At 43.4% G+C, this 16,464-nt stretch overlaps 1 protein-coding gene across 1 annotated transcript in view; it reads left to right on the forward strand.

Moving 5' to 3' along the window:
* Nucleotides 1-439: 439 nt before the first annotated feature.
* Nucleotides 440-16,464, forward strand: part of hip1 (huntingtin interacting protein 1) — a 228,191-nt gene continuing 212,166 nt past the window's right edge. Inside the window, exon 1 of the mRNA XM_068008049.1 lies at nucleotides 440-599. Coding sequence (XP_067864150.1) covers nucleotides 495-599 — 105 coding nt within the window. The 5' untranslated portion in view covers nucleotides 440-494. The remainder of the gene's footprint in view (nucleotides 600-16,464) is intronic.

The raw sequence follows: 16,464 nt of genomic DNA on the forward strand, positions 1-16,464 counted from the left end.
CCAGCAGGAGGTAAACCTTTAACCAGTGAGTTCCAGCAGGAGGTAAACCTTTAACCAGTGAGTTCCAGCAGGAGGTAAACCTTTAACCAGTGAGTTCCAGCACGAGGTAAACCTTTAACCATTGATTTCGAGCAGAAGGTAAACTTTTAACCAATGAGTTCGAGCAGGAGGTAAACTTTTAACCAATGAGTTCGAGCAGGAGGTCAACTTTCAACCAATGATATACACTAGAGGGCGGAGGGGGCGGGATTGACATCTCAGCCAATGATATTCGAGCAGACGCTTGATGACGTGTGCAAACAACGCCCGTCTATTGATTGACGGTTCTATAGACCAATAGTATTCGAGAAGGGTGTTTCATACAGTCCAATCGGTACAGGGTGTGTGGTGGCTGCAGCCAACGGGGAGCGGGAGTGTGGGCGGGGCGGGATGAGGTGGGGTTTGGAGCCGGGGAGACGGCGGGTGTCTCCGGAGCAGTGAGGGAAGCAACGGACATGGAGAAAATGACCCATTCCGTTAAACAGGTGCCGGCCCAGCTGCTGCGGGGCCGGCCGGGCAACAGTTTGGAGGCGGAGAGGGAGAGCTTCGAGCGTGGCCAGGTGAGAGGAGGTTAGGGTCGGGGCCCTGGGGTAGGGGTCGGGCTTGGGGGAGGGGCAGAGGGTTACAGTAGATGCAGGAGAGATTTGTGGGGGGTCAGGGCAGTGCGCCCTAAGATGTCCAGCTTGATCATGGTATAAGGTACATCCCAGCTACTGTAGTTAAACTTTGCAATTACTCCGAGACCTGTCTTAAATCCTGCTTAGTTGAGGAGTTGTGACATGAAGCTCCAGCCAATCTTTGTTACCTTATTGAACTAGAATGAATTGCACTTGTTTTCAAACATTTTATTGTAGTGCTCGGAGAGCTGATGGTGTATTTCAAGATAACTCTATGCCTAAATATTACAACTGTATAAAGTGATCTGCATCGATAAGAAGTGTTAAAATTGTTGAAGGAGACTATGCACTGATTGATTGTCTCACTGTCTTTAACAGTGCAATCTTGCTCAGTGTGGACAGTTGTGGTGTTTTAGCATAAGTTGTTGCTGGAGGAATGTTTTGGCTTTCCTTTTTCCCCCTTATCTGAATTACTTTGCCCCCCCCCCCCCCCCCAATCCTCGGTGAAGTTCCTTGGATGGCAGTGGTCCAGGGTGCACCTTGCTCAGTTGACCATTTCTCATGTGCACTTGGACAATGAGTGCCCCCAGTCAGGCACTGTGCTTGATCTTCTCCTCGTCCTGCATCTGTAGACATACATTTCCAGCAGGAGTCACTGGGCAGCTAATTTGCACCAGGAGCCATAGCAGATATTTTCCTCCTCCTTTGCTGTCTGGCTTTGTTGCCTGTAGTTGGTGATAGATTTGCTAACTGAGCATAGGTTGACAGCTGGGTTTTCCTTGCCCAGATAAGTCACTGAATAAATGGCAGTGTTACACTGGGTCAGTTAGACGAGGAAGCTCCAAAGGTTCAATCCCTGCTTTGTATTAAATTAAATAATCTCATGGGGTTGTGGGAAGTTACCCTGAGTTTGAAATGCATTGACTGGTATGTTTCCAGCCCAACAAGGAAGGAGGCATTGCTGGATTTGCTTTTGAGGCATGAGGCAGGCCAAGTGGAGCAAGTGTCAGTGGGGGAACAGTGATCATAGTATCATATAGCTTAGAATAGCTATGGAAAAGGACTTGGACCACTCTAAAGTAAAAATACTCAATTGGAGGAGGGCCAATTTCACTGGGATGAGAATCGATCTGGCCTGTGTAAATTGGAATCAAAGATTAGCAGGCAAAACTGTAATTGAACAATGGGTGGCCTTTAAAGAGGAGATGGTTTGGTTATATTCCCATGAGGGAGAAAAGTAAGGCAACTAAAGCCAGAGCTCCCTGGATGATGAAAGAGACAGAGAGTAAGATGAAGCAGAAAAAATGGGTGTATGACAGATGTCCGGTGGATAACACAAGTTAGAACCAGGCTGAATACAGGAAGTTCAGAGTGGAAGTGAAAAAGGAAATAAGAGGGGCAAAGAGAGTATGAGAATAGACTGGCGGCCAACATAAAAGGGAATCCGAAAGTTTTCTATAGGCATGTAAACGGGTAGTAAGAGGAGGGGTGGGGCTGATTAAGGACCAAAAAGGAGATCTACTCATGGAAGCAGAGGCATAGCCGAGGTAATAAATGAGTCCTTTGCATCTACCCTTACCAAGGAAGATGTGATTGAGATACTGGATGGGCTAAAGATTGATAGAGGAGGTACTGGAAAAGATAGCTGTACTTAGAGTAGATAAGTCACCCGGTCCGGATGGGATGCATCTTGGGTTGATGAGGGAAGCAAGGGTAGAAATTGCAGAGTTACTGGCCATAATCTTTCAAATCTCCTTGGATACGGGGGTGGTGCCAGAGGACTGGAGAATTGTGAATGTTACACCCTTGTTCAAAAAATGGTATAGGGATAAACCCAGCAACTACAGGCCAGTTTAACCTCTGTGGTGGGGAAACTTTTAGGAACGGCAATCTGGGACAGAATTAGCAGTCACTTGGACAAGTATGGATTGATTAGGGAAAGCCAGCACGGATTTGTTGAAGGTAAATCATGTTTAACTAACTTGATGGAGTTTTTTGATGCGGGCAATGCAATTGATGTGATATATATGGACTTTCAAAAGGTGTTTGATAAAGTGTTGCATTATAGGCTTGTCATCAAGATTGTAGCCCATAGAATAACGGGGCATTGGCAGTATGGATACAAAATTGGCTAAGTAACAGGAAACAGGGAGTAGTGGTGCATGGTTGCTTTTTGGACTGGAGGGAGGTGGTCCCCAGAGTTCGGTACTAGGACCGCTGCTTTTCTTGATATATATTAATGACTTGGACTTGGGTGTACAGGGCACAATTTCCAAATTTGCAGATGACACACAAAACTTGGAAGGGTAGTAAACAGTGAGGAGGATAGAGATAGACTTCAAGAGAATATAGACAGGCTGGTGGCATGGGCAGACACGTGGCAGATGAAATTTAACGCAGAAAAATGCGAAGTGATACATTTCGGTAGGAAGAATGAAGAGAGGCAATATAAACTAGAGGGCGCAATTCTAAAAGGGGTACAGGAACAGAGAGATCTGGAGGCATATGTGCACAAATCATTGAAGGTGGCAGGGCAGGTTGAGAAAGCAGTTAAAAAAGCATATTGGAATCCAGGGCTTTAAAAATAGAGGCATAGAGTACAAAAACAAGGAAGTCATGATGAACCTTTATAAAACACTGGTTCGGCCACAACTGGAGTGTTGTATCTGAGTACCGCACTTCAGGAAAGATGTGAAGGCCTTAGAAAGGGTGCAGAAGAGATTTACTAGAATGATTCCAGGGATGAGGGACTTCAGTTACATGGATAGACTGGAGAAGCTGGGGTTCTTCTCCATGATTGAGAGGCGGTTGCGAGGAGATTTGATAGAGGTATTCAGAATCATGAAGGGTCCAGACAGAGTAGATAGAGAGAAACTGTTCCCATTGACAGAAGGGTCAAGAACCAGAGGACATAGATTTAAGGCGATTGGCAAAAGAACCAAAGTGATATGAGGAAAAACTTTTTAACAGAATGGTTAGGATCTGGAATGCACTGCCCGAGGGGTTGGTGGAGACAGATTCAATCATGGCTTTCCAAAGGGAACTGGATAAGTACTTGAAAGGAAAAAAATTGCAGGGCTACGGGGATAGGGCGAGGGAGTGGGACTAGCTGGATTGCTGTTGCCTAGAGCCGGTGCGGACTCAATGGGCCAAATGGCCTCCTTCCATGCTGTAACCTTTCTATGCTTAGAGCCATAAAAAATCAGGGTGCCTGCTTCTCACAGCTGTCCAGTTCCCTTTGCTGGAAGTGAATGTGTGTGGACATTGGCTGAGGACAGGTTGGCCTTGGTTGTGATGGGCCCCTACGGTTGCAGTAACACTTAATGCTTGCACTCGTGCAGAAAGAGTGGCTGCCTGGGTGACGCAGGAGAGGGTTGCTGCTCCTGCCGCCGCCCCTGGAACTGTATCCCAGCACAAATGTTCCCTTCAGGAGAGGATAGGTGGTGAAAGGAGATAAAAATAGAAAATCTCCTCATTATATTCCGTGCAGCACTCATAAATATCATGTAAGGGACATAAAAATTTTAATAGTTTATCCTTGAGGTGAGGTACTTTTTAATCATTTTCGACTGTGTCCTTCTCAGCTCATTGTTATTCTTCCAAAGGCAACCTTGCTGTGAAGTTCTGAGGAGTACAATAAAAATATAAGCATGGTCATGTGTATCAAATAGTTTCAACATATGGGAAAGTAATCTGTGACTTCTCAGATGTAATGTATGAGCTTGTACATGATATATAATTTGTTTTTCTGCTTTACTGAGGTTAAATGTGTTATCTCCGGCTGATGCCTCCTTCAGTGATTCATACAGAAATTTGGAACTAGTTTTATGGTGGTGAACCTGACCCCTCCATTGCATGATGGAGCAGTGTAAAGTCAGTGTTCTGTGTGACAGTGCAGATTATAGGGGATTGAACAGGTCTGTGAGATTCCAGTGTTGCCCATTTTTACAAAACTTGTTAGACTACCTTGGGTGTCCTGGTGGAGCAGTGGACCACGGAGAGACAGAACACGAGTTTGTGTTGTTGGTCAATCACACAGTGAGTGTCTGATCAGGCTGGGCTGTCGGGGGTGATGAATACCAGGCAGTAGGGAGGTGGGTAAAACTGAATGATGTTTGGAATAAAAATGATAGATTTGTAGCTGCAGATTTCTTTTCTTCCCATCTTGACCAGGGACATATAAAGGACTGTTTTAGTAAAGAAAAATTTAGCTCGAGATCCTGTGATCAGTTTTTATTTCTTTGGGATTTTTATGCGGTGGTCACTAAATTTCCTGGTAATTGGTCCACAGTTGTTAATCTTCTGGTGCATTAATGATAGTGTATGGGTGGGCACACACACACTGAAGGAATGATTGCATGTAGAAACCATAATATTTCAGTATGTTTTATTAGTTTTCAGGAAGTGATTCCAAGATTATAATTTCACAATAGTGGTTATTGGATTTTGTGGAGATTAACTTGTGGTGATTAACTTTTGCAGCACTCGCAGGTTTCGATCAATTGGTCCATATATTTTAGAATACTAATGGATACTATTTCAGGCAGAGTGTTCAGGATTGTTTTAGACTTCACTGTCAGTTGGACTTTGATTTGTGACAGTGATTCTCATAATATAGCCTGAAGGCTATTTGTGTTTCTCTCGTCATTCCCCTTTCCCTTTCATGTGTGCGCAATGGCAGACTTGTTGCTCTATGTGCCTCTGGGCTTCCGTTCATGTCCTGCCTGACAGTGGAATGACCAGGCTAGGGTTCAGTGCTGTTTACTCTGCTTTTCTTGCTGTCCAGCAACAAGTGGCAATGAAATGCTATTTGGAGGTAGGGATATCTCTGCTTACATGCAGGAAGCAAGCACCTAGTTAAAATTGTACTAATTTACAGTCATCAATCTTATAGTTTCTTTTGTCTCTTGCTGTGCCCCCAATGGCAAGATTGAAATGCGGAGCTCAGTCTGGGGAATTGTCTAATCACACTCTTGCACAGTGTGTTGCAGCATTCCTGAGAGTGACCACCCCCAACAAGGCATTGGATGGGGTTGTTACCTTTGACAAGTCAATGGGTATCACAGACTTGCGGCAATCTTTGAGACCCTTTAGGCACTCATGGGTGGGGGAAAGCTGTCCAGAGAAGTATTTGTTCCAAGTAGCCTGCTGATGCTCACAACAATTCGCATTTATATAGCTCCTTTAACATAGAAAAACATCCCATGGTGCTTCCTAGAGGCATAATCAGACCCAATTGAATGCCGAGCCAAAGGAAGAGATATTAGGAGTGGTGACCAAAAGCTTGCTTAGAGGTGTGTTTTAAGGATGACTGTAAAGGAGGCGAGGGAGCTGGAGTTGCAGAGAATTGAGAGGGAATTCTATGGCAGAGGGCCTAGATGGCTGAAGGCACGGCTGCCAATGGAGCGATGAATGAGGGTGGGATATACTGACTCCAGAATTGGAGGAATGAAGAGTTCTGGGGAGGTTGTAGGGCTGGAAGAGGTTGCATATGGAAAGAGGTGAGGCTAAGAACAGATTTAAACAGAAGGATAAGAATTTTAAATTGAAGATGTTCGGGGACCTGAAGCCCATGTTAGTCAGCAAGGACAGTAGTGATTTGGTGCAGGATAGAATTCGGGCAACAGAGTTTTAGATGAGCATAAGTTTTTAGAGGCCAAGCCTGGAGGTGACAAAAGCATGGATGATAGTTCAGCAACAGACGGGCTGAGGCAGGGACGGATCTAGGCGAGGTTGTGGAGGTGGAAGTAGGTGTCTTTGTGATGGGGACGATATGGGGTTGCAAACATTCTGGTTCAACCGGAGATGGTGGCTGGAGAGGAGAATGGAATTGGAGGCAAGGGTACGGAGTTTCTGGTGATGGGTGAAAACGATGGCTTTAGTTTCCCCAGTGTTTTTACAAGAGGAATTTGTGGCTCATCCAAGACTGGATTCAGGACAGGCAATGGAAGGGTCAAGACTGGTGGTGGAGAGGTACAGCTGGATGACATCAGAATACATGGGGTCAGTTTTCACATGTCTTTGGATGATGTCGCCAAGGGGCAGCATGTCGATGAGGAAAAGGAGGGGAACAAGGACAGATTCTTGGGACTCGAGGTTGGTGTGGGGGCAGGAAGAGAAACCATTGCTAGAGATTTTCTGACTACGATTGGATAGGCAGTAGTGGAACCAGTCGAGGGCAGTCACACTGAACTGGGCAATGGAGGAGATGCTTTTGGAGAAGGATGGTGTGGTTGACCGTGTCAAAGGTTGGCAGGAGGTCCAGAGGACGATGAGGGATAGTGCACCACAGTCACAGTGAATGTCATTTGTGATTTCGATTAGGATTGTTTTGGTGCTGTGGAAAGGGCAGAAACTTGATTGGAGAGATTCAAACATGGAGTTGTGGGCACAGATTTGGGAGGTGACAACCCGTTCAATGATTTGAACAGCATCCCAGCAAAAGTCAGCAACCTTCAGAAGAGAAGAGGAAATTTAGTAACAAGTTTTGGAGTCTTCACTTTTTTCCCTTTCCTGTAGTGAGATTAAAGCATGTACTGATGCAGTGTATGTCAGGTTCCCATCACTTAGTATGTCAGTGATGGTTGTACAGAGTAAGGTTATACTTGAGCTGAGAGGTTAGTAGCAATTGTGAAATAGGAGGAAATTAAAACTAGGAGATGCTGATGGTTCAAGTTCCTTGGTTCTGATGGCTCTTTCTTTTAGTAATTGAGATGTTGAAACCTCATTGCTCCCATTCCAGGAATTTACAAACCACAGTTAAATGTCTGTTATAGAGCAGTGTTGATAATAGTGCAGCTTGGGGTCACTTGAGACTAGCCTTCTCTTTATCCGTAGTCCTTAACGGAACCACTGCTCCCATGTGTGTCTGGTGCTTAAATCACAGTACAGCAAATGTGGGATGTTGCTGAAGCAGGAATAGAGTGAGACAGATATTTAGATTGTATTCTTTTAAGAAGCTAGTAACCCTGGTGTACATGGCACTAAATCCCCATTTATTGTCAGACATATACTTTGTGATTATTAGAACACAGACGTTTACTTTATTTTGTATTTTGAACAGTCTGCCTCCAATGTGGTTTCTGCACATTTGATTCCTCACTTTGCTGCTTGGTATGAATCAAGTGTTGGACTAACTCATCTTGATGTGGGCTTCCCCGACTCCTGTAAGAATTACTTTCTGCAGAAAACTTGTCAGCAGTGGCGACAAAATAGCAACATCTGTCAACAGTGAGAGGCTTTACCAAGAAGTTGTCCACAGCGTTGACTTCTGAAAAGAATGGCATCCCTGTTATGCCATGTTCTTTGGCTCCTGTTTTGAGTTTTTGTCAGGGCTGGCTTGATTTTGTACAGTGGAGGGGGTGGTGGTACTTGAAATGACAGCAGTCTGCAGGTTCTGACATTGACACTTGGGCACTATCTCCACACTATGTACAGAACTCCCTGTCCTTGCACAGGCAGTTTCCAGCACATGAATGAATTGTGCTTGGTATTCAGATTGAAATACTTTTTTGGGCTCGTTCCCTGTCCCTGCTGAATTAACTGGAGCAGCAGGCAGGAGAACATCAGCTAGATTTTTCTAGACTACAGTTCAGGGATCACTGCTGGAAAAGTGTGTGTGTGTAAGTGTAATATGGACTGCCATCAGTCCTAAATTTGCCCTTTTTATTAGTTTGAACCTGTTTCCTTTTCCCACTGTCCCGGTTTAATTCAAAGCAGCGTTCTGCATCTACCTATATTGTTTACTCTCTTGTACATAAGGTCATCTCTTGATTGCTTCCTTTCATGGCTGAAGAGCCTGAGTTTCTTCAGCCTTGCCTCATAACTTGGTCCTCTGACATTAGGAATCAGTCTTTTGACTCTTCTCTGAACCGTTTCCCTCATGTCCTGTCGACCAAAACTGCATGCAATGTTCAAGGTGTGGTCTGATCAAAGGACTCTGTTGAGCACAGCTTGTACTCTCCTGTTTTGGCTACATAGTTCTCCTATTTGCTCCACAGTAATTGTACATGTTGAGTCTACTAAAACCCCTTGATCTCTTTCAACTTCACCTTCAGCTATTTCACCACAATTCAGGGAGTACATATGTTGCCCATTTTTTTGTATTCTTGGGTCTCTCATGTCATTGCCCACAAAGTCAAGACTGACTTTCCCTTCGATTGCATTCCAAAAATTGGGGCTAGTTCAGCACGGGTTTTGAATTAAATTGAAGCACAGATGTAACTTCTGAGGCAAATAGAGGCTGGAGAGGGCACTGACAACACAACCTCGGATCCCGAACGGTGGAGCGGTTGGGAACGGCCTGGAGGCTTGATCACTGGCTCAAAAGAAATTTGGCAGAAGCAAAACAAAGATTTCTGTAGCACTTTGAGCAGGAAAGGCTCATCATACATGGACTGTTTTTTTTAGCAGCGAAATTGGCTTCAAATCTTACTGCAGTGGAATGAACAAAAAAACTGTTCCCAAATTGAAGTGTAACATGAAATGTACCGAAGAAGGCAGTTGTACTTGAAGTTCCAGTGGGTATATATCCTGTGACTGCTGTTACACTTCCATGCTGTTGTTCACACAAAACAGTTGGTGCTAGTAGCAAATAGTATCACAGTTTAAAATATATTTTATTCTGGGTAGCAGTCTTGCCTCTGAATCAAAAGGATGTGGGTTCATTCCCACTCCAGAGAATTGAGCACATTATCGAGGCTGACACTTCAGTGCAGTACTGAGGGAGCACTGCACTGTCGGAGGGGTACTGTCTTTCGGATGTGATGTTAAACCAACGCCTTGTCTGTCCCCTCAGATGAAAGTGAAAGATCCCATGGCACTATTCGAAGAAGAGCAGGGGCGTTCTCTGTGTCCTGGTCAATATTAATCCCTCAACCAACGTCACTAAAACACATTATCTGATCATCTGATTGCTATTTGCTGTGCCCAAATTGGCTGCTGCATGACCTAATTACAACAGTGACGACACTTTTAAAAAGTACTGCGTTGGATGTAACGTGCTTTGGGATGTTTAGTAAAATGTTAAGATTGTGATTTATTTTACTTCTGATATCTAGAGTCGCTCACGTACTTTTAAACTTGTGCAAGAGGAAAGGAGAGACCTATGGAAAGAGAAGAGTGATTGAGAGAGTCTGAAAGAAATGGTGAGGTGCAGAGACGAGAGAGTGAGGAAAAGAAAGAGAAACAATTAGTGAGATACAGTTACAGGAAGAGATTTAAAAAAAACTTTTTGTTGAGCAATGGCAGAGGAGATCAAATAGTAATATATTAATGATTGTCTCTGAGCTGGACCTATTTAACTTGAAGTTCTGGTTGCTTTGGATTATTGGGTAGATTCTTTGCATTGCCAAACTGCTCCATCAAGCCTTGGGGCCCAAAATTCCGTTGATTTGGTAGAGCAAATCCATCAGGGGTGAGGGTTTGGACTTTGGGAATTAGAGAGGTTTTACACCACTTTTAAGTGCTGCCCTAAATAGCGAGGGAGGGTGTCGGATAAGTCTACCCTAGCTAAAGTGAGGCCACGCTAATAATGGGTTTGGACCAGGATGATATCATAAGGCCTAAATTCTCATGTTACGCTGATGTAACTTACGCCACTGTAAAAGAGGATGACTTAGACCAGCAGCCGGGAAAGGTTATATTACATAGAATTAAGGAGATTGATGCTGGGATCTTAATTGCTGTGTTTCATTGTGTTTTTAGAAGCTCGTACTTTGGATTGGTCGTTTCATTTGAAAGTCACCCTCAAGTCTGTTTCTTGTTTGGTTGATTTCTGTAAAATGAAGGGGAGGCCTGCAGAATGCTTTTACCCTTGGGGAATTCCCTTCTTTATAACTTATTTGTTGTTGGAGGAGAAACAGTAGGAAACCCGGAAAGTCGGGCTTATAAGGCTGTACCACAGGAGATCCGGACCCTCCTACAGATACTCAGGCACCATGGTGTATAGGCCCAGAAGATCATTTCTCAGTATATCTATAGAATTGTGTGTAAGGAGGCCTCTGCTTTGTGTGGGATGTCTACGGTGGTTCCTGGAGCTGTCACTTGCTCAGTTTGCTCTATATTATAGTGAGTGCCTCTCTGATAGTGCCGCAAAGGATGTCATTGGACTCGACTGCAATCCCTGCTATGTGCTGCACATCTTTGGGAAGTCTTTTCAGTGCTTGTATACAGTTCTGATGCTACGAAGCATTTATCGTTCCATGGTAGGACCCCTGAGATTTTCTGAATGCTCAACAACCAGTGTCTGGCTTCTCCTAATCCTCTGCTTAGGACATTACGCTTGAGCTCCAGTACCTCATCATCTGGCTTCCTTGTCATTTGTGAATCTTCCTATGCCAATTCCTCATCTCGACTGTCTATCACTCCGACTTAAGTTAACTGGGCTGGTGAGTGACGTGGGTCATGACTAGCAAATTTCTGTTGGTAGTGAGGGCTGGTGAGTGCAAATGACGAGCAAATTTCTGTTGGCAGTGGCAGATGTTGAAGGTTTTGGTTCCTTCTTGCTCGCTGTCTCACTCTCTGCAGCACTTTTCTTGCTTCCGGCTTCTGTGGAGGTTAGAACACTGAAAAATATCATGAAATTCCTGCTGTTCACTTTTTTTCCTTCCTGTTAGGCTCTTGTAAGAGTCTCCTCAGAGTGTAAACCTCAAAACAAAACAGGATCTTTGACCATTTGCACTTAGTCTGCACAAACAGGCTCCATCCCCTACGGTATTAGCTGAGTAAGTTCCCAGGATTTGCTTTGCTGTCCCTGTTCCTGTAGCCTGGGAATAGTGCATAATCTTTTCCTGCATGACAAAAGGTTTTTTTTATTGTCAGCCACAGACAGTTGAATTTGACAACTGTGAATTCCCATCACATCTCCAGTGGAATTCAATCTGAAATAGTGAGCTTTCAATGGGCACACATGCAGGCATAAATCCAATAGTGAATTCAGAAGAAACTTCTTTATCCAGAGAGTGGTTGGAATGTGGAACTCACTACCACAAGGAGTAGTTGAGGCGAATAGCATAGATGCCTTTAAGGGGAGGGATAAAGGAGTAATACGATATTTCATAGAATTTACAGCACAGGAGCAGCCCTTTTGGCCCAACTGGTCTGTGCTGGTGTTTATGCTCCACATGAGTCTCCTCTCACCTTACTTCAACTAATCCCATCTGTATATTCCTTTCAATATAAAAGCAGCTATCGTGTTTACTTGCGCTATGATTTTTGACTGGTGTTTGGAAAGCTATGCCAAGTTTTGTACCTTTTTTACGTTGCAGTTGCAACAAAAGTGGTTGCCTCAGGCTCTTTGGTGGAGGGTTCATTCTTGTCAGAGAAAGTAAAAAAAAAAATCTTTACATATTATTTATTGCATTGGTGGCCTCGGGTAGGTATTCAATTTACTCAAAGCTTTTACCTATAATTTTCCGTTGTCCTGCTTGGATTGCTAACTGTGTACCTGTGGGACGTACAAAGCTACCCTGAATGTTTTGTGTGTGCAGGGCCTGGGATTTCCCACCCCCACCCCCTCCCCCTCCATGGAAAAATTCACAGCAACTGTAGTCTACTCCTGAGGATTCGAAGTTACTTCATTCAAAATGCTGGATAATTTGAACTGTGCTAAAAAGGTTTTGTTTTATTCCAGTTTAATTCAAAAAATATTTTAGCCCAAAAAGGACTGTAGTGAAGCATTCATGGAGGTCAGTTTAAATTCTGAAGTACATTTTTAACTAAAACTTGAAGCCTCTTCAGCTGGTGGATCCTGTAATTTGGGTCTTGTGTAGCTGGTAGATAAACTGAATGGATTTTTTTAAGCCGAGTGGCCCAGAAGCCCCAAAGGCCAGCCAGGTTACAGGGAAGTGAGTGCACTATCTAGTGGTAAATGTGGGGAAGTGACACGGGTCACTCTTTATAGGCCCATCCTGCGCGTGAAAGCAATTTTTGACAGCACCACCCAAACCCGTGATCTGCACCACCTACAAGGACAAGGGAACAGGTGCATGGGAATATCCTCACCTCCAAGACAATCCTGACTTGGAAATATATCACCATTCCTTCATCGCCACTGGGTCAAAATCCTGAAACTCCCTACCTAACAGCACTGTGGGAGAACCTTCACCTCACGGACTGCAGCGTTTTCTTAAATGAATGTGGGGTTTTGCCTCCATTATTCTATCCGGGAGTCCATTCCATGTATTGATCACATTCTGTGTGAACAACTTGCTGATGGGAGTCTTAAATTTGCCTTTTGCTAGTTTAATACTCCACAAGTATGAATGGAGACTTTTTTTTTGTTAGTTACAGAATGACCCTAATAAAATTAAATAGATTGCCCCATGCACATCACTGTGCAAATGTTCTACATCCATTTTTTTATGTATGCAACTGTCTTAATGATTGACAGTTGGCAGCACTGATATTGATTGTTGGCAGATATTTTATGTTGGTTTGGTTCATTGTAGCTTCCACCTTTTTTGTTGTTTATAAAACCTCTCTAGCCTGTTCACCAGTTTCACCCACCCCCACCACTAAATACTCCTAACTCCTTTTAAAATGCTCCATTCAACACAGCATAATTTTCAGGTGAGCATATCTGTTCCATTAGCTAGAACTTGTTCACTTGAATTTATATAGTGCCATATCATGTCAAAACATCTCTAGTGCTTCACACAGTAAATTTCTGAAGTGTAGTGATTGTTATGTAGACAAACTAACATTCCACTAACTGACATGAATGAATAGCCAATCTGTTTTTAGTGCTACTCCTTGAGGGAAGAATATACATCAGGGCACCCAGAAAACTACTTGCTCTTTAATTAGTGCCACGAGATCTTGAATGTCCAACTGATTCATTGCAACGGTCAGATGGGGTCTTGGTTTAACATTGCAACCAAAGAATCATACCTTCATAACATAGCACTTCCTTAGTACTGCACTGGAGTGTCAGATGAAAATAGGAGCGCAAAACCTGATGACCTTGAACCTTCTGACCCAGAGATGAGAATACTGCGAGCTGAGCTAAGCTCAGAGGGAGCATCGTTAACTCTAGTGGTTTGCTGTAGACCGCCAGGTCAACACAAGAAAGAGGAAAGGTTACTGTAGGAAGGGGATGTACAAACAGCTCATACTAATAGTAAGAGGGTGTACTTAACCAACCAAATATAAACTGGAAATGCCCAAGTGTCTAGAATCTAAACCAAATAATCTATGATTGCATTTTGAGCCAATGTGTTAAAGATACCATGAAAAGTAACTCACTTTTCATCTTTAGTTACGGTAAGTGTCTCAGATAGCATGCTGGGGATGTCAGTAGTGGCACCTTGGGTGACTGATCATGATATGATCAAATTTGACATGATCTGGGATAAATCAATACCACAAACTAATACTCAGATAGGCACTACTCTAAATGAGCCAACTTCAAGGTTGTGTGGAAAGAGCTTGAAGACTTGGACTGGAGGGGGTGGGGTGCAGTGCTGAAGAATACCAGTTGAGAACAAATGGAACACTTTTGAGGACATACTGTTGAGCAATTAGGATAGATATGCCATGGGCTAGTTACAGCAGACCAAACATATTAAGATATTAAAATGCAATATAAGAAAACTAAACCTGAAGGGAGAAAGGAAGAGAAATCACTAGGAAGTGGATAAGTGTCCAAAAATGTACAAAAGGCAGTCAGAGGGATCTTGACAGCCTGAGAGTTATTGAAGGACACTTGAGATTCCCTAAAGTTGCAAACTAAAATATTTAACATACTAAATGGATACTTCCTAAAACTATTCCCTGGCAAAGACGTTGGTAGAATTCACCCATCATGGAAATTTCTGTCATTGGGCTTAGTAATTTTTACATCACTTGTATGGATGTTCAGGAAAGGCTCAAAATGAATAAATCCTGAGACCGGAGATATACACCTGAGAGTACTGAATGAGATTAAGTCCAAACCTACAAAGCATTGATGGTTATAGTGAGGAAATTGTAGAACACTGGGGAGGTCCCACTCAATTAGAAACAAGCCAATGTGGCACCTCTTTTTTAAAAAGGCAACGAAACAAACCTAGGTACCTATAGACTTAGAATCTTGCATCAATAACTGGCAAAATAATGGAGTCAATTATTAAGAACGAACTTGGCGATTACCTAAATGAAAATAACCTAGTAAATGGTAGCCAGTATGGTTTCAGAAGGGGGAGGTATAGCTTGACCAATTTCCTTGATTTCTTTTTGAGGAAGTGATATCCTAAATGAACTTGGGAAAGCCTCATGATATAGTGTACTTGGACTTCCAGGGAGCCTTTGAAAGGCTCCTACAAAGGCTTCAGGCAGTGTGTATCCTGGGTAAAACCTGGAGGTGGATGAAGTCTTGACGGAAGAGGAGGAAGCAGCGGGTACTAGTTCAGGTGATGATGGCCTGGGGAAATGTACTGAGTGGATTCTTTCGGGATCAATGCTGGGACCTCTGTTTCCAGTTGGTTATATTTGCAGTTGAGTCTGATAAATCAGTCAAGGGCCTCATCAAAGTTTGCAAGTGGGCAGAATCATGGCAGATTAAATTAAGTGCCGATAAATGCAAGGTGTTACACACTGGGGCAAAAATGGGGGATGCAGTTAGTCAACACTGGCTAGGGATACGGCTTAAAGAGATCTGGGAGTGATAGTTAACATGTACAGTCATTGCCAATCAAAAACACAATCTGAATACTGAGCTATATTGCCAGATCAGTAGAGTTCATTGGGCTGAGGTTGTAGGGTTCTGTGATCAAGTCGCACCTTAAGTACTGCATTTAGTTCTGAGCACTGTTCGAAGCAGGTGAGATGTACCAGGGGAATTAATTTACAACAGAAAAAGAATTCCATTGCTGTGTTTTTTGATGTGACTGCATGAATTGTTCATGCTATTGTTCTCAACCAATCTTCATCAGTTGCAAAGCTGACACCATTCTTAAACTGTGAATCCAGCTTTAACCTGCCCTGTCCGGTTTTGTATTGGGCGTAAACAAAACCCTTGGCTGTGTTCTCAGCCGCTGGCTGCCAATCTCTTGAAGTTGATGGAGAATAACTGAAGGTTCTAAAATTGAATAAAACATTTTGTAGGGTTCCGGTGTCTACTCATTATCCCTCCTTGTAATCTAGTCTCATGTTTCAGTTCTGAAACACCACTGGCGCACCGTGGCTGCATTGCGAACTATCTATAGGATAGTCAAGGCTTCTTTGACAGCACCTCCAAAACCCAAATTGGGTTTATTGCCGTTCCTTTGTCGGTGGGTCAAAATCTTGGAACTCCCTATCGAACAGCACTGGGGATTACCCTCATCACACAGACTGCAGCGGTTCAAGAAGAAGGCTTACCACCACCTTCTCAAGGGCAACTAGGATGGGCAATAAATGTTGGCTGTGCCAGTGATGCCCAGATCCAATAAAGAATATATTTTTTTTAAAAATGATCAATAAGCAGATGACCCACAGAAAGATTTTGTTGGAAAAGATTTGGAGTTCTGTGCAGTCAGTGTAATGGCTTGTAGTTATGAGTCACTTTGTTTCTAAACCACTGATGCTTCCATTGATTCTTGTAAAACAGCAGATGATGCATTAAATATTTACACCATCACTCGCTGAGAACGCGATCAACATTTGCAGAGAGTGGTGGAACCAGAGCTTACAGGAAAGGTCTGGTGCTTTTATTTTTCTCTCCCATCTCCCTCCTTAAGTAGGTTGACTTGTTGCTGGGGTACAATTCTGTGAATGCCGGTCACCCTTTGGTGCCTTGTTCCAATGGCCATTATTAGTGTATGAGCCTTGACGATGAGTGTTGATAGGT

The sequence above is a fragment of the Heptranchias perlo genome, chromosome 28 (genome assembly GCF_035084215.1).
Source record: "Heptranchias perlo isolate sHepPer1 chromosome 28, sHepPer1.hap1, whole genome shotgun sequence".
Classification (NCBI taxonomy): Eukaryota; Metazoa; Chordata; class Chondrichthyes; order Hexanchiformes; family Hexanchidae; genus Heptranchias; species Heptranchias perlo.